The sequence below is a fragment of the Heptranchias perlo genome, chromosome 23 (assembly GCF_035084215.1).
Source record: "Heptranchias perlo isolate sHepPer1 chromosome 23, sHepPer1.hap1, whole genome shotgun sequence".
NCBI lineage: Eukaryota > Metazoa > Chordata > Chondrichthyes > Hexanchiformes > Hexanchidae > Heptranchias > Heptranchias perlo.
In genome coordinates, this window is record NC_090347.1 from 38,410,954 (window position 1) to 38,432,275 (window position 21,322).

The following is a 21,322-nucleotide window of genomic DNA, read 5'->3' on the forward strand; positions in this document are numbered from 1 at the left end:
TAAAAGGATTTGTAGAAGTGTGTTGACGATGGGAGATACTAAAGCTGTCCCCCTTCGCCGTCAGGATAGGGGATGGACTGAAGAAATAAGCTGAAATTAAACTTGTTCAGCATATTCACCTTAATGGTAGGACTTATTTTGATACCGTCCAGTGCAAGTCTTGCTCTGATAAAGAGCAGTAATCCCTAGTTGATGCGTGAGTCAGCTCGTAACCCCGGTGTCCTGTTTTGACATTGAGCTGCGCTTCAAAATCCACCTCAAATCCCTCGACAAGAGTGCTTCTTCCACCACCTCCGTAACACCGCTCACCTCTGCCTTACTCCAACCATGTTGGAACCCTGATCCACGCATTAATCAACTCCAGGTGAGACTTCTCCAACACTCTCATCACCGAGCTTCACCCTTACACAAACTCCACCTCCCGTATCCTACCCCATACTAATTCTGCTCACCTTTAACCCCTGTCCTCACCAACCTCTACTGGGCTTTTTGTACCCCAGTGCGTTGAGTACAAAATCCTCACCCTTATTTACAAATCCCTATTTAGTCTGGCCTACCCGTTCCGGAGCACAAGCCAGCGCGAAGGAATTTCTAGGCCATAGTTTTTAACATAAGGAAACATCATAAGGAGGATCAGACAGTGAGCAGGAGTTGGAAAAGTTAAGGGAGGTGACCAAAGGCATGGTCAAAGAGGTGATATTGGGGAGGTAATGCAGGCTGGGAGAGAGGCAGCAACAGGATTTAGGAAGGGAATTCCAGAGTGGGAGTGTGCCACCATAGGTGGAGTGTAGTGGAGGGGATGCACAGTAGATCAGAGTCAGAAGAGCAGAGGTTGTGAGAGGTTGTGACACAGGGTTGGAGAGGTAAAATGGAGCCTGCTGGTGGTTGGCGGCGAAAGAGTGAAGAATGGCTGTAGAAGTCCTGTGGTGTGCTGTGTGGTGTGGCTGGCGGTTTCCTGGGCTGGCCGAATAAACATGTTTTAAATTGCGCCCCAGTCCGGCCCTGACCTACGTTGTTGATCACCCTGCGATCTACTGCTATGGCGGCCCGTTAACTCTTAAACTCCCCGTTGCTACTGTAACAACCCAAGAACGCAGAGGTGTTCCTAGCGACCAGCGATGTTACGGCGAAAATGATGGGAAACGTGTTGGATGATGAAGGGCAACGGACAGGAGTGCTGCCAGCATCCACGGACAAAATGCCAGCACGATTCAGCGCCTTTAATAACAACTTATGTCGTTAATGTAGGAAAAGATTCCGAGTGTCAGCCGTGGGTCAGTGGGTAGCGTTCTCACCTCTGAGTCAGAAGGTTGTGGGTTTGAGTCCCACTCCAGAGACTTGAGCACATAATCTTGTCTGACGGTGCACTGCAGTACTGAGGGAGTGCTGTGCTGTCTGAGATGTTAAATCTGAGGCCCCGTATACCCTCTCAGGTGGACGTAAAAGATCCCATGACACTATTTTGAAGAAGAGCAGCGGAGTTTTCCCTGGTGTCCTGGCCGATATTTATCCCTCAACCAACATCACTAAAAAACATTGTTTGGTCATTATCGCATTGCTGTTTGTGGGACCAAGCTGTGCGCAAATTGACTGCCTGTTTCCTTCAAAAAAGTACCTCATTGGCTGTAAAGCGTTTTGGGATGTCCTGAGACTGTGAAAGGCGCTATAGTAATTCAAGTCTTTCCTTTTTTTACACAGGAGCATTATCAGACAAAAATTGCCTTCAGAACAGGAGAGAGAAAACTGGGGGTGGGGGGGGTGAGGGGAAGGGGGGAGAGGGTTGGGGGAAGAATCCGTTGCAGGTCGATTCCTCTCAAATTTACAAACTACGATCTTCATCCTTTGAAAGGAGGAGGAGCTGATTAACATGTTTGATTCGAAGCTTCGCTTGCACGAGAAAATCTTCAGCTGCAAGCAATTACTACTTGGCTTCCCAATCCAGTGTGCTGTGTGTACGGGCATTACAGACTTCAGCGGTCTGGCAATCTATCAGAGGCTTGCGTGCAGACCATGGAGAATTCCCCTCAAAACACCAAGGGAAGTATTAGAGGAATTTCCAGGGAAATGCTGCTGTCGAACTATAAGCTGGCGGGAAGTCAATGAAACCCGAGGCCAATCTCTTTTCTTTACCCTGCCTGCACATTCTACATTAGATCTTATTAAAGGGGATAGCATAATGAATTATAGAGAGTGAGCTACAGCAGTCATTTACATCAAGGACTCCCAAAGTGGATGATGATGGATTGGTGCGACGCTGGGCCGAAGCAGCCGTAGTCACTGAACAGACTGTTACTCGGGATAGACATTCTAAATGTGTAACCCCACTGAGTCTAAAGGAGGTCGCATGTAATCGGTAAGAAACCTTGGAATGAGAAAAGGTCATTCAGCCCATCAAGTCTGCTGCTTTCACAGTCCACGAGTGACCACCTCAGTCATAAACTAGGCCCTGCCACCCTGGATTGCTATAGTCTCTTCCTCATCCCCATGTGAATTAAACAGGAACGTAGGAACAGGAGTAGGCCATTCACTCCTTGAGCCTGTTCCACCATTCAATTAGATCATGGCTGATCTGTATCTTAACTCCATCTACCTGGCTTGGTTCCGTAACCCTTAATACCCTCACCCATTAATATCTCCAGGACATTCATTCCCTTTTTTTTGACAGGTATTGATCCTTTTTAAAGCTGTCAACTGATTCAGAATTAAGTACTTTTTTCTGTGAGTCTGTTTCAATCCCATATTTTTAATGGCAACAAGCGGAATTCTGGGATTTGCTTGTGTTGATACTTTGAATCCTTTAAATTTAAATTGATTAGAAACATCTAGTGAAAATATCATTGGTTATAATATCTATTGTAAAACAAAAATATTTCAGTAAGTCACTTCCAGCTTAAAACAGTAATCAAGAGAGATGATAGAGACAAAGGGTTGAGGTCAAATTGAAGAGGTGTATTTTGAATCGAATTCTTAGGCTGTTGCCCTTTGGTTAAACTCCCAGTCCACTCTGCTACCAAAGTCTCTTCAACAGTCATATTTATTACATGGTGCTTTCATTGCATAGAATTACATAGAATTTACAGCGCAGAAACAGGCCATTCTGCCCATCTGGCGTTTATGCTCCACATGAGCCTCCACCCACCCTTCTTCATCTCACCCTATCAGCATATCCTTCTATTCCTTTCTCCCTCATGTACTTATCTAGCTTCTCCTTAGATGCGACTATGCTATTCGCCTCAGCTACTCTTTGTAGTAGCGAGCTCCACTTTCTTACCACTCTTTGGGTAAAGAAGTTACTCCTGAATTCCCCATTGGATTTATTGCTGACTATCTGGTCTCCCCCACAAGTGGAAACATTTTCTCTATGTCTACCCTATCAAACCCCTTCATAATTTTAAAGACCTCTATTAGGTCACCCCTCAGCCTTCTCTTTTCTAGTGACAAGAGCCCCAGTCTGTTGAGCCTTTCCTGATAAGTATTTCCTCTCAGTTCTGGTATTTTATGTGGCAAATAAGTTGACTAGAATGTAAGTTGGGGGTCAGACTGACAAGTGAGTTTGCTGTCCTTTTACTTCTGGTTCAAATCCAGCCCAAAGCAATGAAAGTCTCCTTTTCTCCCAGCCGCAAGGATCTGATGCGAAATTAGATTGGGGCAGTCTTAATCCAGTTTCTAGTGGTCACCATCCCACAGCACAAAACTGTCTAGGGTTTGCACTAAATTTACAATCACATTTAGTGAGGCCACTAGGTTGGCTTGTATGGGAAATGGAAAATTCCCTTTAACACTGGTGGGTGCTCTCATGAGATTGGGGTTACGTAGAGGGAGCTTTACTCTACATATGGATAATATACTACATCACAAAAACCCACCACCTCAAAAAAATATTTTTATATGTTTTTGAAGTGAATTACGGAAAGTGGTCAGAAAATAATTCTCATGGCATCAAATCAGCAACTGTGAACAATTGAAATGACAAATCCAACTTGCTTGAGAGAGGGGAGTTGGGAGAGGAGAGTAAGAGAGAACAGAGAAAGGGAGAACAGACAGAAAAGGGAAGAGGGAACAGAGGATCATAGAATCAGACAGCACAGAAGAAGGTCATCGTGCCGGTGCTGGCTCTTTGAACAAGCTATTCAATTAATCCCACTTCCCCACTCTCTTTACCCATAGCCCTGCAATTTTTCCTTTTCAAGTATTTATCCAATTCCCTTTTGAAAGTTACTATTGAATCTGCTTCCACCACCCTTTCAGGCAGTGCATTCCAGATCATAACAACTTGCTGCGTAAAAAAAAATTCTCCTCATCTCCCATCTGGTTCTTTTGGCAATTATCTTAAATCAGTGTCCTCTGGTTATTGACTCTCCCGCCAGGAGTGAAAGAGAAGTGATTGAAGTCAAAGAAATAAATGAGAGCTGCAGGGACACCCCTTTCCGTGGCAGGAGTACCTCGGTTTTCCCCATCAATATTTGCTCCGTGCGTGTCTCTCAGATGCAAACACCAAATTAAAAAGCCATCAGAATGTTTGGTTAAACTTCAGCTTTTTCACATGTTCTTTATTTACACAATGGGCCAGAGATCAGAGAACGTTGACTGCACAAAATAAATGTGAAATAGTAAGTGCAGATGTAACATATAGGTTTTAGCATCCCACAGGCATTTTATTTAAACACTTACATATTTGTGCTGGCAAGCATGAAAATACCAAACTGACACTTCAATTGCAGGTCAAAAGAAACGATGGAGAGTTTACCTCAGAATGCCAGGGATTCCATACTTAATAAGATCTGGGATCTCATTACGAGGTACTGCAAATCCGTGCAATTACTCCGTTTATCATGTTGTTATGCAGAGTGGTAGCGGAAACCTGTTTAACGTCTAGTTTATATTGCGGAGTGGCATTTCAAGATTGTCTAATACCCTGCCTACCCTGCAGAGTAATATCCCCGGACTATCTAGTACTGCAGGTAAAAACTGTGCAGCATAGCAACATAGGAACAGGAATAGGCCATTCAGCCCCTCAAGCCTGTTCCGCCATTCAATTAGATCATGGCTGATCTCTATCTTAACTCCATCTACCCGCCTTGGTTCTCTTAAAACCCTTGCCTAACAAAAATCTATCAATCTCAGTTTTGAAATTTTCAATTGATCCCCAGCCTCAACAGCTTTTTGGGGAGAGAGTTCCAGATTTCCACTGCCCTTTGTGTAAAGAAATTCTTTCTGACATCACCCCTGAACGACCTAGCTCTAATTTTAAGGTTAAGCCCCCTTATTCTGGACTCCCCCACCAGAGGAAATAGTTTCTCTCTATTTACCCTATCAAATCCTTTAATCATCTTAAACACCTCAATTAGATCACCCCATAATCTTCTATATTCAAGGGAATACAAGCCTAGTCTATGCAACCTGCCTTCATAATTAACTCTTTTAGCCCCAGTATTATTCTGGTGAATCTGCGCTGCACCCCCTCCAAGGCCAATATATCCTTCCTGGGGTGAGGTGCCCAGAACTGAATGCAGTCTCCAGATGGAGCCTAACCAGAGCTTTATATAACTGTAACATAACTTCCATCCTTTTGTATTCCAGCCCCCCTTGAGATAAAGGCCAACATTCCATTAGCCTTTTAAATTATTTTTTGTACCTGTCCACTGGCTTTTAGTGATTTCTGTACTTGGACCCCTAAATCTCTCTGCTCATTCACAGTTCCTAGTCTCTCACCATTTAGAAAATACTCTGATCTTTCTTAAGTCCAAAGTGGATGACCTCACACTTTCCCACATTGAACTCCATTTGCCACAGTTTTGCCCACTCACTTAATCTATCAATGTCCCTTTGCTATTTTCTGCTCCCATCTACACTATTTACTGTGCCACCTAACTTAATGTCATCTACAAACTTAGATATACAGCTCTGGATTCCTTCATCCAAGTCACTTATAAATATAGTGAAAAGTTGCGGCCCCAGTACAGATCCCTGGGGGACACCACTAGTCACATCCTGCCAATTTGAGTATATACCCATTATCCCTACTCTCTGTCTCCTACCTCCTGACCAATTACAAGTGCTCTCATTTTTGTTAACAGTCTCTTATGTGGAACCTTGTCGAATGCCTTCTGGAAGTCCATATTAATAACACCCATAGACACTCCCTTACCTACCACGTTAGATACCTCAAAAAATTCAACTAGGTTCGTTAGAAATGATTTACCCTTTACAAATCCATGCTGGCTCTCTCTGATCAGCTCAGATTTGTCCAAATGCTCAGTCACTCTGTCCCTAATAACAGATTCTAGTAACTTTCCCACGACAGGCGTTAGACTAATAGGCCTATAATTTCCTAGTTTATCTCTCTTACCTGTATTGCAGGCCTGTCTAATACTGTAGGTGTGTACCACGGAGCAATATCGCAGGTTTGTTTAATATCCCATTTATACTGTGCAGCAATAGCGCAGACTGTCTAATTCTCCTTTTATACAGTGGATCGATAGCGCAGTCTGCCTAATCCCTTGTTTATAATATAGAGCTATATCGCAGGCCTGTTTATTACCTCATTTATACTTTGGAGCAATACCATAATTCTGTCTAATACCCTTGTTATGCTGTAAGCTCTTTCTACTGGCAGTGTTTCTGCAATATGATGGGGCCGCTGGTATTCTCACTTTGAACCATTTACATCCGGGACAGATTCACAGCAGTGACAATAATGGCATTGAGCTTGTAACTTTACAGCACTGGTCTTAGAGGTACTTACAGAGCTTTGTTTATATTACAGCACTGGCTCCAGATGCACTCACAGTGCCTTGTTTATATTACAGCACTGGATCCAGAGGCACTCATGGTGCCTTGTTTATATTGCAGCACTGGATCCAGAGGCACTCACGGTACCTTGTTTATATTGCAGCACTGGATCCAGAGGCAATCACAGTGCCTTGTTTATATTACAGCACTGGATCCAGAGGCACTCATGGTGCCTTGTTTATATTACAGCACTGGATCCAGAGGCACTCGCAGTGCCTTGTTTATATTACAGCACTGGATCCAGAGGCACTCATGGTGCCTTGTTTATATTACAGCACTGGATCCAGAGGCACTCACGGTACCTTGTTTATATTACAGGACTGGATCCAGAGGCACTCACGGTGCCTTGTTTATATTGCAGCACTGGATCCAGAGGCAATCACAGTGCCTTGTTTATATTACAGCACTGGATCCAGAGGCACTCATGGTGCCTTGTTTATATTACAGCACTGGATCCAGAGGCACTCATGGTGCCTTGTTTATATTACAGCACTGGATCCAGAGGGACTCACGGTGCCTTGTTTATATTGCAGCACTGGATCCAGAGGCAATCACAGTGCCTTGTTTATATTACAGCACTGGATCCAGAGGCAATCACAGTGCCTTACAGCACTGGCAGTGAATATAAAATACTTTGGCAGCGTATAAAGTTGTGTCAGCCTCGTCTGGGTTGCTTGCCACATCCTTTCTGATAGTGGAACTATTTCTTTCCTCTCTTTCTACAGGACAGTTTTTTCTTGCTTCACTTCATTTAAGTGTCTGTCAGAGACCAGTAATTGATGTTTAACAAAACGGTAATAGCTCGGCAATAAAACACGACCATGTGTTTAACATCGCTCCTGTATCATTGCTATAAATAAGTAGCGCACCTTCAATCAAAGTGATCTTTTTATCGTTGTAATAACTAATAAGGATTGAGTAAAACTGTGAATACAGGGCTGTAACCTGCTCAGAAGTTTCTGAGATTGCAGTATAACAGCTGTAATTAATCCGTTACAAACACTGGGCTCTGAACTCAAACAGCTTTGTTTTGGCTGCCAAGTCTCAGCAAAATAACATTGCTTTTCTTTGACCCATTGGCAGCCAGTATGTGCTCAGTTGGCACTTAGCTGTTCAACAACAACAGCACCACCGTGCATTTTTATAGTGCCTTTAATGTAGTAAAACGTCCCAAGGCATTTCACAGGAGTGTTATCAAATGAAATTTGACACCAAGTCACATAAGGAGATATTAGGATTGGTGGCCAAAAGCTTGGTCAAAGGGGTAGGTTTTAAGGAGCCTCTTAAAGGAGGAGAGAGAGAGGTAGAGACGGAGAGGTTTAGGGAGGGAATTCCAGAGCTTAGGCCTAGGCAGCTGAAGAAGGCACAGCAGCCAATGGTGGAGTGATGAAAATCGGTGATTTGCAAGAGGCCAGAATTGGAGGAGTGCAGAGATCTTGGACGGCTGCAAGGCTGGAGGAGGTTACAGAGATAGGGAGGGGCGAGGCCATGGAGGGATTTGAAAACAAGGATGAGAATTTTAAAATCTAGGCGTTGCCGGACTGGGAGCCAATGTAGGTCAGCGGTGATGGGAGAACGGGACCCGGTGCGAGTTAGGATATAGGCAGCAGAGTTTTGGATAAGCTCAAGTTTACAGAGGGTACAAGGTAGGAGGTTGGCCAGGAGATCATTGGAATCGTTGAGTCTAGAGGTAACAAAGGCATGGATGAGGGTTTCAGCAGCAGATGAGCGGAGGCAGGGGTGGAGACGGGAGATATTATGGAGGTGGAAGTAGGCAGTCTTGGTGATGGAGACAATATGGGGTTGGAAGATCATCTCAGGGTCAAATAGGACACCAGGGTTGCAAATGGTCTGGTTCAGCCTCAGACAGCGGCCAGGGAGAGGGATGGAATTGGTGGCTAGGGAACGGAGATTGTGGCAGGGACCAAAGACAGGGACCCAATGGCTTCCGTCTTCCTAATATTTAATTGGAGGTATTTTCTGCTCATCCAATACTGGATGTCGGACAAGCAGTGTGACAAGTCAGAGGCAGTGGAGACTGTCATTAATATCACTAAATGTTAGTGGTAGATGAATTACTATAACATTAAACCACAAAAACCTCAAGCCCAACATTATCTGAACATTTAAAAACGTAAACATCTTATTTGTTGCTCTCGGTTTTAGGAATGACGTCGAATGTAAACGTGCATCAAACTGGGAAGTGACTCTGCGCAATGAGTATCCCAATTGGTGGTCCCAGGAGCTGGACAAGGCCCAGCCTGGTAAACATGTGGTGCTGTAAGGATTATAGCCTAGGAGTTAATGTTGGCCCTGTCATCATCTTCTTCCTTCCAATCTCTCTCCTAATTTTATTATTGTAACCCTGTTACTTTCTCCTATTCATAGAATCATACAGCACAGAAGGAGGCCATTCGGCCCATCATGTCTTTGAAAGAGCTATCCAATTAGTCCCATTCCCCTGCTCTTTCCCCATAGCCCTGCAAATTTTCCTTTTCGATATGAATATTCCAACCGTTTTCTAAGATTAAAACCTGCCTTTTTCTTTCTTCTATTCTCACTCTTCATTTTGAGTTTGGAGCAAATTCCAAAGTACTGAGTATCCATTGGCTGAAAATAGCCATTAAAGGTTAGTATTTGTAGCCCTCGAAAGCCCTCGGTTTTAAGAATGACGTCATATGTAAACTCGTGTCAAACTGGGAAGTGACTTTGAGTGATGAGTGTCCCAATTGGTGATCCTAGGAGCTGGACAAGGCCCAGGCTGGTAAACATGTATAATGCTGTAGGGATTATAGCCTAGAAATTAGTGTTGGAGATGTTAGTGGGTGAACTTTTAATGCTCGCTCTGTTATTTTAAAGCACAACCCAAAGTAGTGGACAAAGAAAAGGCACACGAGCGTGTTAAGCATTTGCCCATTAATATCACCAACTGTGATTTCTACGCTTAAATGTCTAACACAAATGATTTCATGGAAGAAATTAGCTTGGAAAGGGCAGAAGTGATTGTGGAAAGAAACTGTAGAGTGACAGGGGATGAGAGGTTCAACACTATGACGGATTTTGATAGAGTAGATAGGGAGAAATTGTTTCTACTGGCAGGAGGGTCGGTAAGCATAGGGCACCAATTTAAGGTAATTGGCAAAGAACCAGAGGGGAGATGATGAGAATTTTTTTTAGGCAGCGAGTTGTTGTGATCTGGAATGCACGGCCTGAAAGGGTGGTGGAAGCAGATTCAATAATAACTTCAAATGGGAATTGAAAAGGAAAAAAAATTCAGGACTATGTAGAAATAGCAGGGGAGTGGGACTAATTGTAGAGCTCTTTCAAAGAGCAGGCACAGGCATGATGGGCTGAATGGCCTCCTTCTATGCTGTATGATTCTATGATTCTACGAGAGGTTGGCTGGGTGGGGAGCAAGGGATGGCCAGTAACAAAATAAGCCAGTGTTTGGTAAGTTTTTTGGCAGCAATGGTCATGATTACAGATATCACCTGTCAGTAATCTTCATGCCTTCGAACCACAACAGCATTCACACCAGAACATTAACGACTCAAACCATTGCTACAAGTTCATTAAGGAGTAATCTGCAGGTACTAACTGCTAAATGCTATGTCGACCATATACTATGGTGCATTAGCTCCAGTCTTTACTTTTCTCAGGTTCCTTTTCCATCCTACCAACTACTTCATCTGAATCCGTAGGGCAGTGTCGCAGCACTTACCACAGGAAACAGTAGAGGTCGTTTGTGTTGAAAGTCATGGAGAGATCATGTGGACAAGGAGAGACAGCACACTGGTCATAATGGATGTTACTGGTAGCTTGGCCAGAAGAACCAGTGCTGTGGACAAGGTGGAACCACACTGGAAGGGTTCAAACAAGGACTAATCGGAGAGGTGCACACAGAGCCTGATTGCAATGACATATTTGAGTACCTTAGAGAGGAAGGGGAGGTTGGAGATGGGGCAGTAGTTGGAGAGGGTGGAGCGGTTGAGGGTGGGCTTTTTGAAGAGGGAGGTGATGATGATAATTTTGATGGGCAGTGGGTGGGGTGGAGACTGAGGAAAGGGAACTTTTTAAACTATCAGCAAGCACTGTACCAAGGGGAGGTAGCTGTGTGGTTAGGAATTGGGTTGGGAGGAAATTGAGAGTCCAGGAGGTTGGTCTATGGAGGAGAGTATAGGCCCATTCTACTCAACGAGGAGAGATTGAGTAGAATGGGCCTATACTCTCTGGAGTTTAGAAGAATGAGAGATGATCTTATTGAAACACATAAGATTCTGAGAGGGGTTGACAGGGTAGAGGCTGAGAGGCTGTTTCCCCTGGCTGGAGAGCCTAGAACTAGTGACATAGTTGCAGGATAAGGGGTCGGCCATTTAGGACTGAGATGAGGAGGGATTTCTTTTTTCAGAGAGTTGGAATCTTTGGAATTCTCTACCCCACAGGGCTGTGGATGCTCAGTCACTGAGTATATTCAAGGCTGAGATCGATAGATTTTTGGACACTAAGGGAATCAAGGGAAATGGGGATCGGGCAAGAAAGTGGAGTTGAGGTCAAAGATCAGCCACGATCTTATTGAATGGCGGAGCAGGCTCAAGGGGCCGTATGGTCTACTCTTGCTCCAATTTCTTATGTTATTATGTTCTTATTAACTTGGTGAAGGCTGGGTGAGGAGGAAGGAAGGAGACGGGAAGAAGCTACAGAGTGATAAGAGGTCAGGGGCTTGGTAGGGACAGGGACGGAAGGGAAGAAGAAGGAAGACTCTGAGGCAGGAGAGGAGGTGAAGGCTGATGCAAGGATATGGAGGAATAGGCACTTGAGCAGATAATATTCTTGATCTTTAAGATTAAAAATTCCACGGGCTCACATTGTTGAAAGTGAGAATGGGGGTGGGGGGTAGAGGAGCAGGGTCGAACAAGATGGTTTGATATTAAGAAGGGGAGTCTGGTGTTGTCCTTACCCTCTAGAATGATCCTGGAATTGTTGGAGGATTTGCCTGCGAAGAGGAAGGCTCATTAATGCGTAAGGTGTTCCAGCCAGATCTGGCAGTGAGCAACCAAGTCAGCCTTGCACCAGATATGTTAAAGCCTGTGGCAGTCAGCTATCAGCATGCAGAGGTGGAAACTCTACTGGGGGAACAGTGGGGTGGGAGGCTGTGAGGAATGAAGAGACGACAAGGTAATGAGAGTGCAGGTAAGGCAGGTGTTGAGCAGGTCAACAGTGGTGTGGTATCGAGGCAGATGGAAAAGAAAAAGTCGGAACGTGTTGGAAAGGGGGGTTGTTTATTCCTAAGGTCCCAAGTGAGGTTACCGGGCAGGGAGATGTGGATGTTTCCCTACGTTACAAAAGTGATTACACTTCAAAAATATTTCATTGACTGTGAGGCACTTTGGGCGGTCCTGAGAATGTGAGACGCACTATATAAATGCAAATTCTTTCTTCCAGGAACCAAGAAGATGATTGGAAACGGCATTGTCGGTGAGAGAAACCTCAGCGATGGAAAGACCTTGGAAGACAACAAGGTCAAGGGTTGGCCACGGGTGTGGGTGAGGGACTTGATGTGCAGGATGTGGAGAAGGGGCTGGAGGAACTTAGGTGTGCATTAAATCGCCAATGAGTTATTGCTTGATGCAGAGGTTAAGCGAAGGAGAAAGGTAAAGGGAGTTCGTAGAGGACTTGGGAGGGGGTAGAGGATAAGAACTATGAAGAGGAGGTGAGAAGGTTTGTTGAAAGCGAGGTGCTCAAAGGAAGAGAAGGTGCCAGAGGAGTGTAGGGATAGGGATCAGCGACACCTGGTGATAAGGACCATGTCACCGCAATGACAATTGCTGGATACTTGCACTTACACTGTACATATGACATAGCAGAATGCCTCAAGTCGCTTTACATAGGAAGGATTGGACACCGAGCAGGAGTTTGGGAGGAGGGTTAAGGGAGGTGACCGAAAGCACAATTGAAAAGGTAGGCTCCGAGGAGGTTTAAGAAGGAATTCCAGAGTGCTGGGGCGAGATGGTTGAAAGCTATACTAACGATGGCAAAGGGGAGGGACAGTTGACACATAGAAGGATAGAGTCAAAATAGTGGATGGTAGGTGTTGTTTTGCTGCATCTCTAGGGGAACTGATAACCCTCTGGTACCTCCTTCAAATGGTCATCCTTCATGTTGGTGATGGCAGGCTATTGGATTGTGGGGGATTCATATCACAGGCCGATCCTGTCCTTGTTGGTGTTCCAACATCCCAGCACTTTCCACATGACTCAGTGAATCGTGATCAGGAGCAGGAACCCTAGCTTTTTTTAATTTGTTCATGGGATGTGGGCACCGCTGGCGAGGCCAGCATTTATTGCCCATCCCTAATTTCCCTCGAGAAGGTGGTGGTGAGCTGCCTTCTTGAACCGCTTCAGTCCGTGTGGTGAAGTTTCTCCCACAGTGCTGTTAGGAAGGGAGTTCCAGGACATTGACCCAGCGACGATGAAGGAACGGCGATATATTTCCAAGTCGGGATGGTGTGTGACTTGGAGGGGAACGTGCAGGTGGTGTTGTTCCCGTGTGCCTGCTGCCCTTGTCCTTCTAGGTGGTAGAGATCATGAGTTTGGGAGGTGCTGTCAAAGAAGCCTTGGCGAGTTGCTGCAGTGCATCCTGTAGATGGTACACACTGCAGCCACAGTGCGTCGGTGGTGAAGGGAGTGAATGTTTAGGGTGGTGGATGGGGTGCCAATCAAGCGGGCTGCTTTGTCCTGGATGGTGTCGAGCTTCTTGAGTGTTGTTGGAGCTGCACTCATCCAGGCGAGTGGAGAGTATTCCATCACACTCCTGACTTGTACCTTGTAGATGGTGGAAAGGCTTTGGGGAGTCAGGAGATGAGTCACTCGCTACAGAATACCCAGCCTCTGACCTGCTCTTGTAGCCACAGTATTTATATGGCTGGTCCAGTTAAGTTTCTGGTCAATGGTGACCCCCAGGATGTTGATGGTGGGGGATTCGGCGGTGGTAATGCCGATGAATGTCAAGGGGAGGTGGTTAGACTCTCTCTTGTTGGAGATGGTCATTGCCTGGCATTTGTCTGGCGCGAATGTTACTTGCCATTTATCAGCTCAAGCCTGGATGTTGTCCAGGTCTTGCTGCATGCGGGCACGGACTGCTTCATTATCTTAAGGGTTGCGAATGGAACTGAACATTGCAATCATCAGCGAACATCCCCATTTCTGACCTTATGATGGAGGGAAGGTCATTGATGAAGCAGCTGAAGATGATTGGGCCTACGACACTGTCTTGAGGAACTCCTGCAGCAATGTCCTGGGGCTGAGATGTTTGGCCTCCAACAACCACTACCATCTTCCTTTGTGCTAGGTATGACTCCAGCCACTGGAGAGTTTTCCCCCTGATTCCCATTGACTTCAATTTTACTAGGGCTGCTTGATGCCACACTCGGTCAAATGCTGCCTTGATGTCAAGGGCAGTCACTCTCACCCCACCTCTGGAATTCAGCTCTTTTGTCCATGTTTGGACCAAGGCTGTAATGAGGTCTGGAGCCGAGTGGTCCTGGCGGAACCCAAACTGAGCATCGGTGAGCAGGTTATTGGTGAGTAAGTGCCGTTTGATAGCACTGTCGACGACACCTTCCATCACTTTGCTGATGATTGAGAGTGGACTGATGGGGCGGTAATTGACCGGATTGGATTTGTCCTGCTTTTTGTGGACAGGACATACCTGGGCAATTTTCCACATTGATCTTATAGTTAATACAACTCAGCCACATGCTACCTTTACAACTGGGTCACTGGGTGAATGGTTTTGAGATTTTATTTGAAGTATACAGAACTGTTAAAAGGGTTTCCTTCTCCTATCTATTTATTTATAACTTTATCTATCTATCTCTCTGTCTATATGTTTAATTGTCTACTTATTTATCTATCTATGTAACTCTGTCTGTCTGTCTGTCTATCTATCACTGTCTCTATTTATCTATCCATCCATTCACGCATGCATCTGTGTATCTGTCTCTCTCTATCTATGTATCTATCTATCTAACTCTTTCTCTCTCTATTTCTCTCTTTTTCTATAAGTGGCAGTTTAGGAGGGACTCTCTGGTAAAGTTCCTACCAGTGATAGGGCATACCCATAGACTTACCCGTCCCTCAAATGCTAGATAAAACCAGAACTAGTTCAGCAGATCAAAAGTGACACATCACAAATTCTTCAACCACCAACTACTTCTGGTTTGCTGTTATCTCCGACATTTATTTTTAAAATTCACGTTGTAGCATATCTTATGAAGGACAGGGAGACCCATTCCAGTTCATCTCACATTTTAATTAGATCGCAGTCCTCTAACCCACCATAAATCACCCCGAGGCATTCACTGTAACCATACAAATCAAATAGGCTATAAAGAATGAGTCAGAGAAGTAAAACCTACTGCACTCTTGGGATCAATCTTCGGTCTCTCCATGGCAATAGTAATGCAGTTCAGGAAGATAATGACCAGAACAATGTGGTCAAACATCTTGTGTGAAATAATTTTGCTGCAAATGAGTCGGAACCTGAAAAAGAAAAATATCCATTACCCTCAACACAAAACAAATACAGCGAGTCACAACCAGTGACCAAACCCAGCAGACATTCTCTTACTCTATAAGGGGTATGGATAAACTCAACCCTAACAAATTACTTGACATGACCAGTCAACTGGAGACAAATGGTGTTGGTAAATTCAAGAAGCAGCTGGATAGTTTTCTGGTGAAAGAAGCGATTGAACCATGGGACAATCTGGAGGGACTTCTGTGGGCCTCTACATTCCTACCTTCCCATCAGCATTCCCAGATCGACACATCCATGTTTTGGATTCACACTGAGTCACCAACAGAATGCGTGCTGGATGTCTCAGTCTCACTGATTTGTTTTTTTGGTGCTGAGTCACCATCTCTTTAGCTGTTTCCTTTTCTGATTATTACAGCCCTTTGGTGCTGTAGCAGCCAGGTTAAGGGAATTTGTGTTCCTGCTTTCAAGCAATGCTGTGCAGGCAGCAAAGAGTTGAACTGCCAGTTCCGCATTGTGGTCAGACCGGAGCACTGGGTACGTGTAAACAGATAAAAGAAACAAAGAACTTGCATTTATATAGCGCCTTTCATGACTTCAGGATGTCCCAAAGTGCTTTACAGCCAATAAAGTACTTTCTGAAGTGTAGTCACTGTTCTAATGTAGGAAAGGGGGCAGTCAATTTACATACAGCATGGTCCCACAAACAGCAATGAAATAAATGACCAGATCATCTGTTTTAGGTGTTGAATGAGGGATAAAGGTTGGCCAGGACACCGGGAGAACTCCCCTGCTCTTCTTCGAATAGTGCCATGGGATCTTTTATACCTCCCTGAAAGAGCAGATAGGGGCCTTGGTTTAGGAACATAGGAACAGGAGTAGGCCATTTAGCCCCTCGAGCCTGTTCTGCCATTCAATGAGATCATGGCTGATCTAACTTCATATACTCGCCTTAGCCCCACATCCCTTAATACCTTTGGTTAACAAAAATCTATCAACCTCAGATTTAAAATTAACAATTGAGCGAGCATCAACTGCCATTTGTGGAGGAGAGTTCCAAACTTCTACCACCCTTTGCGTATAGAAGTGTTTCCTAAATTCACTCCTGAAAGTCCTGGCTCTAATTTTCAGGCTATGTCCCCCTGTCCTGGACTCCCCAACCAGTGGAAATAGTTTCTCTCCATCTGCCCTATCAGTTCCCCTTAACATCTTGAAAACATTGTTCAACTCACCCCATAATCTTCTAAATTCCAGGGAATACAACCCTAGTTTGAGTAATCTTTCCTCATAATTTAACCCTTGGAGTCCAGGTATCATTCTAGGAAATCTACACTGCACTCCCTCAAAGGCCAATATATCCTTCCTAAGGTCTGGTGCCCAGAACTGAACACAGTACTGTTTAGCTGTGGCATAACTTCGACCCCCTTGTATTCTAGACCTCTGAGATATAAAGGCCAGTATTCCAGTAGCCCTTTTGATTATTTTCTGTACCTGTCCATAACAAAGCTAAGCGATTCCACAACCAACGGATCAGATCAAAGCTCTGCAGTCCTGCCACATCCAGTCGTGAATGGTGGTGGACAATTAAACAACTAACGGGAGGAGGAGGCTCTGCAAACATCCCCATCCTCAATGATGGCGGAGTCCAGCACGTGAGTGCAAAAGACAAGGCTGAGGCGTTTGCAACCATCTTCAGCCAGAAGTGCCGAGTGGATGATCCATCTCAGCCTCCTCCCGATATCCCCACCATCACGGAAGCCAGCCTTCGGCCAATTCGATTCACTCCACGTGATATCAAGAAACGGCTGAGTGCACTGGATACAGCAAAGGCTATGGGCCCAGACAACATCCCAGCTGTAGTGCTGAAGACTTGTGCTCCAGAACTAGCTGCGCCTCTAACCAAGCTGTTCCAGTACAGCTACAACACTGGCATCCACCCGACAATGTGGAAAATTGCCCAGGTATGTCCTGTCCACAAAAAGCAGGACAAATCCAATCCGGCCAATTACCGCCCCATCAGTCTACTCTCAATCATCAGCAAAGTGATGGAAGGTGTCGTCGACAGTGCTATCAAGCGGCACTTACTCACCAATAACCTGCTCACCGATGCTCAGTTTGGGTTCCGCCAGGACCACTCGGCTCCAGACCTCATTACAGCCTTGGTCCAAACATGGACAAAAGAGCTGAATTCCAGAGGTGAGGTGAGAGTGACTGCCCTTGAGATCAAGGCAGCATTTGACCGAGTGTGGCACCAAGGAGCCCTCGTAAAATTGAAGTCAATGGGAATCAGGGGAAAAACTCTCCAGTGGCTGGAGTCATACCTAGCACAAAGGAAGAAGGTAGTGATTGTCGGAGGCCAATCATCTCAGCCCCAGGACATTGCTGCAGGAGTTCCTCAGGGCAATGTCCTAAGCCCAACCATCTTCAGCTGCTTCATCAATGACCTTCCCTCCATCATAAGGTCAGAAATGGGGATGTTCGCTGATGACTGCACAGTGTTCAGTTCCATTCGCAACCCCTCAAATAATGAAGCAGTCCGAGCCCGCATGCAGCAAGACCTGGACAACATCCAGGCTTGGGCTCATAAGTGGCAAGTAACATTCGCGCCGGATAAGTGCCAGGCAATGATCATCTCCAACAAAAGAGAGTCTAACCACCTCCCCTTGACATTCAACGGCATTACCATCGCCGAATCCCCCACCATCAGCATCCTGGGGGTCACCATTGACCAGAAAGTTAACTGGACCAGCCATATAAATACTGTGGCTATGAGAGCAGGTCAGAGGCTGGGTATTCTGCGGCGAGTGACTCACCTCCTGACTCCCCAAAGCCTTTCCACCATCTACAAGGCACAAGTCAGGAGTGTGATGGAATACTCTCCACTTGCTTGGATGAGTGCAGCTCCAACAACACTCAAGAAGCTCGACACCATCCAACATAAAGCAGCCCGCTTGATTGGCACCCCATCCACCACCCTAAACATTCACTCCCTTCACCACCGGCGCACTGTGGCTGCAGTGTGTACCATCCACAGGATGCACTGCAGCAACTCGCCAAGGTTTCTTCGACAGCACCTCCCAAACCCGCGACCTCTACCACCTAGAAGGACAAGAGCAGCAGGCACATGGGAACAACACCACCTGCACGTTCCCCTCCAAGTCACACACCATCCCGACTTGGAAATATATTGCCGTTCCTTCATTGTCGCTGGGTCAAAATCCTGGAACTCCCTTCCTAACAGCACTGTGGGAGAACCTTCACCATGCGGACTGCAGCGGTTCAAGAAGGCGGCTCACCACCACCTTCTCAAGGGCAATTAGGGATGGGCAATAAATGCTGGCCTCGCCAGCGACGCCCACATCCCGTGAACGCATAAAAAAAAAAAAATTTTTTAATGATCTATGTACATGGACCCATAAGTCTCTTTGGACCTCCACTGTTTTGAGCTTTTCACCATTTAGAAAGTACTCTGATCTATCCTTTTTAGGTCTCAAGTGGATGACCTCACACTTGCCTACAATGAAATCCATTTGCCACAGTTTTGCCCATTCACTTAATCTATTAATATCTCTCTGTAATTTTGTGCTTCCATCTATGCTCCCATCCGTAAGATGGTTCCTCCGACAGTGGAGCACTCCCTCAGTATTGCACTGGAGTGTCAGCCTAGATTATGTACTCAAGTTCCTGGAGTGGGGCTTGAACTCACAACCTTTTGACTCAGAGGTGAGAGTGCTACTACTGAGCCATAGCTACACAGAAATGTTCAGGACACCAACGGAATTTATAACGCTTGTGAAAAGCTGACTTGTCCGTTTTGGCTTCTTACTAACTTTTAAAAATAATCGCCTGGGATCTTTTCAAAACGTAGTTCTCAAGTCTAAAAAAAAACTTTACACTGGTTGCAGCTTATACCCCTTGAGATGGTTGTCCGCCATTAATCAAAATTGGACTTGTCTTCAAATCGGTGACTTGAAAGCATGGTTATACTGCACTGTCTGCATTGATGCAACGCCAAGATCACAGGATGGCTATCCCATAAATCTCATCTTTGAATCCAGCAGAAGAAACAATATTCCCAGGAGAATACATTCTCCCTAGATAGAATGTTAGATTTCAGTCTGATGTGTACTGCAACAAGCAGTGTGCTGCCGCTTACTGTTAATGCAGATCGACGGACTATCAATAGCTGTTCTGTGATTTCATTTATGTGAACATACGAACAATGACGCTTTGGTCCATTCAGCTTATCTGATGCCTTGTGCATCACAATACATACACTCCCCACACCACCCGAAGCAACGTGATCTCCTGGGAGAGGCAAAAAAAACAGATAAAAACACAGGCCAATTTGGGGGAAAAAATCTGGGACGTTCCTCTTGAATTTTGTATGAAAAGGTTTTCAGGTAAGAAAAAGAGTTATTTTCTTGTAGATACAGAATGTTCTAGTTAATTACAGCCCTGTGTTCTGCTAAGCCAATTGAACATTTAAAGGATTTCCGAGGGCAACTATTTGCACATGTTATAAAATCCTGGCAAGTCCATTTCTCAATGATTGGGCAGGTAACTCAAGTACTGGAAGAACCCTTCAGCAGATTAATAGTTTAGGAGTTCAACCTGGTAGAATTGCAGGGAGAATTGCCGGAAGTCTTGAGGTTGAAATCACTCTGAAGTTTTAAGAAGTCCACAGTACAGATCTGGTGGCATGTTTTCCTCGTGTATGCTAAGTCTATCAAAAAGGTAGATATGAGTGAACAGGTGGGCAAGACTGATAGGAAGCAATGTCCAATGTACAAAAAAGGGGACTGGACAGAGAGCTGATGTGTGGGAGGAGGTGACTAAAAGCATAGTCAGAGAGGTAGGTTTTGTGGAAACTTTTGAAAGCGGGAGAGAGTCGGCAAGATGGAGAACTGTAGGAAGGGAATTCCAGAGTGTTGGGCATGATGATTGAAGCCTCTGCCACTGACCATGGAGTGGAGGGAGGGGGGATGGGAAAGTGAGGGAAGCGGAAGGTGTAAGCTGAGACGTAAGGTTGGAGGAGTGATGGGGTAGGCCAAGATTAATAGACAATGCTGAGGATTTTGAAGCTGCGCACTGGGGATTGGGGAGTCAATGGAGGTTGGCGAGGACAGAGATGAAGGGTGAGGAGGTCTTTGTATAATATAGGATGAGAGCAGAGGAATTTTAGATGTGCTGAAGTTTGTGACGGATGGTCCTTGGTAGGCCAGTGCGGAACATTAGAGAAGTTGAGTCTGGAGGTGATGGAGGCATGAATGATGGTGGGATTAAGTAAGGGGCAGAGAAGGCCGATATTGCGGAGGTGGAAGGAAATGGTTTTGGTGATGGACTGGACATGAGGTCTGAAGCTCACCCATCCTAAAATGATCTGTTAGGACTGGTTCAAGACCATTGACTGAAGAGTTATAGAACAGAGGGGTTTTCAGTCCCACAGCATGATACAGAGGCCATTGTGGGGGATCTGTTAATACCGTAGGAGCAGGAGAGAGCAACCTGAGAGAGCAGTGGACATAGGAGGTGCATGATTCACAGTACAAAACTACTTCAGGAAGCACATCTACAGCATCAAAGTCAGTGACCTGTGAGAGGCAGTCACAGATGAAGATTTAGCAGGGAGGCTATGGTTGAAGTGTGCATTCTGGCTCATAAACGCCTTCAAGAACAGTCAACCATCTTCCTTACACTAGTGGCAATTTAGGCCACCAGTTCCTTCAAGTTTTATGCCACGTGGCCCTTCCAGGTACCCATAGGGCATATCACAGGAATCCACTGCTTTACCAACCACTGCCCCATTAAGGGGGTAGTGATGCCATGTTTCTGCACACCATTCCCTACATACACTTCAGCAGATGCCAGCAACGTCAGAAGCATCAGCTACAGTTTAACAACATTAATGGCTTTTCCAAAGCTACAGGACATCATTGACCGTATGCCTGTATCCATTTGCTGCCTAGCAACAATCCTAAGGCTTACTTAAACC

General features: G+C 45.4%; 1 protein-coding gene across 1 annotated transcript in view; it reads right to left on the reverse strand.

Annotated features, from left to right (window-relative positions):
* cacna1g (calcium channel, voltage-dependent, T type, alpha 1G subunit) overlaps window positions 1-21,322 on the reverse strand; it is a 369,805-nt gene that overhangs the window by 136,281 nt on the left and 212,202 nt on the right. The window contains exon 18 of the mRNA XM_068004449.1: window positions 15,209-15,332. Within this exon, the coding sequence (XP_067860550.1) occupies window positions 15,209-15,332 (124 nt within the window). The remainder of the gene's footprint in view (window positions 1-15,208; window positions 15,333-21,322) is intronic.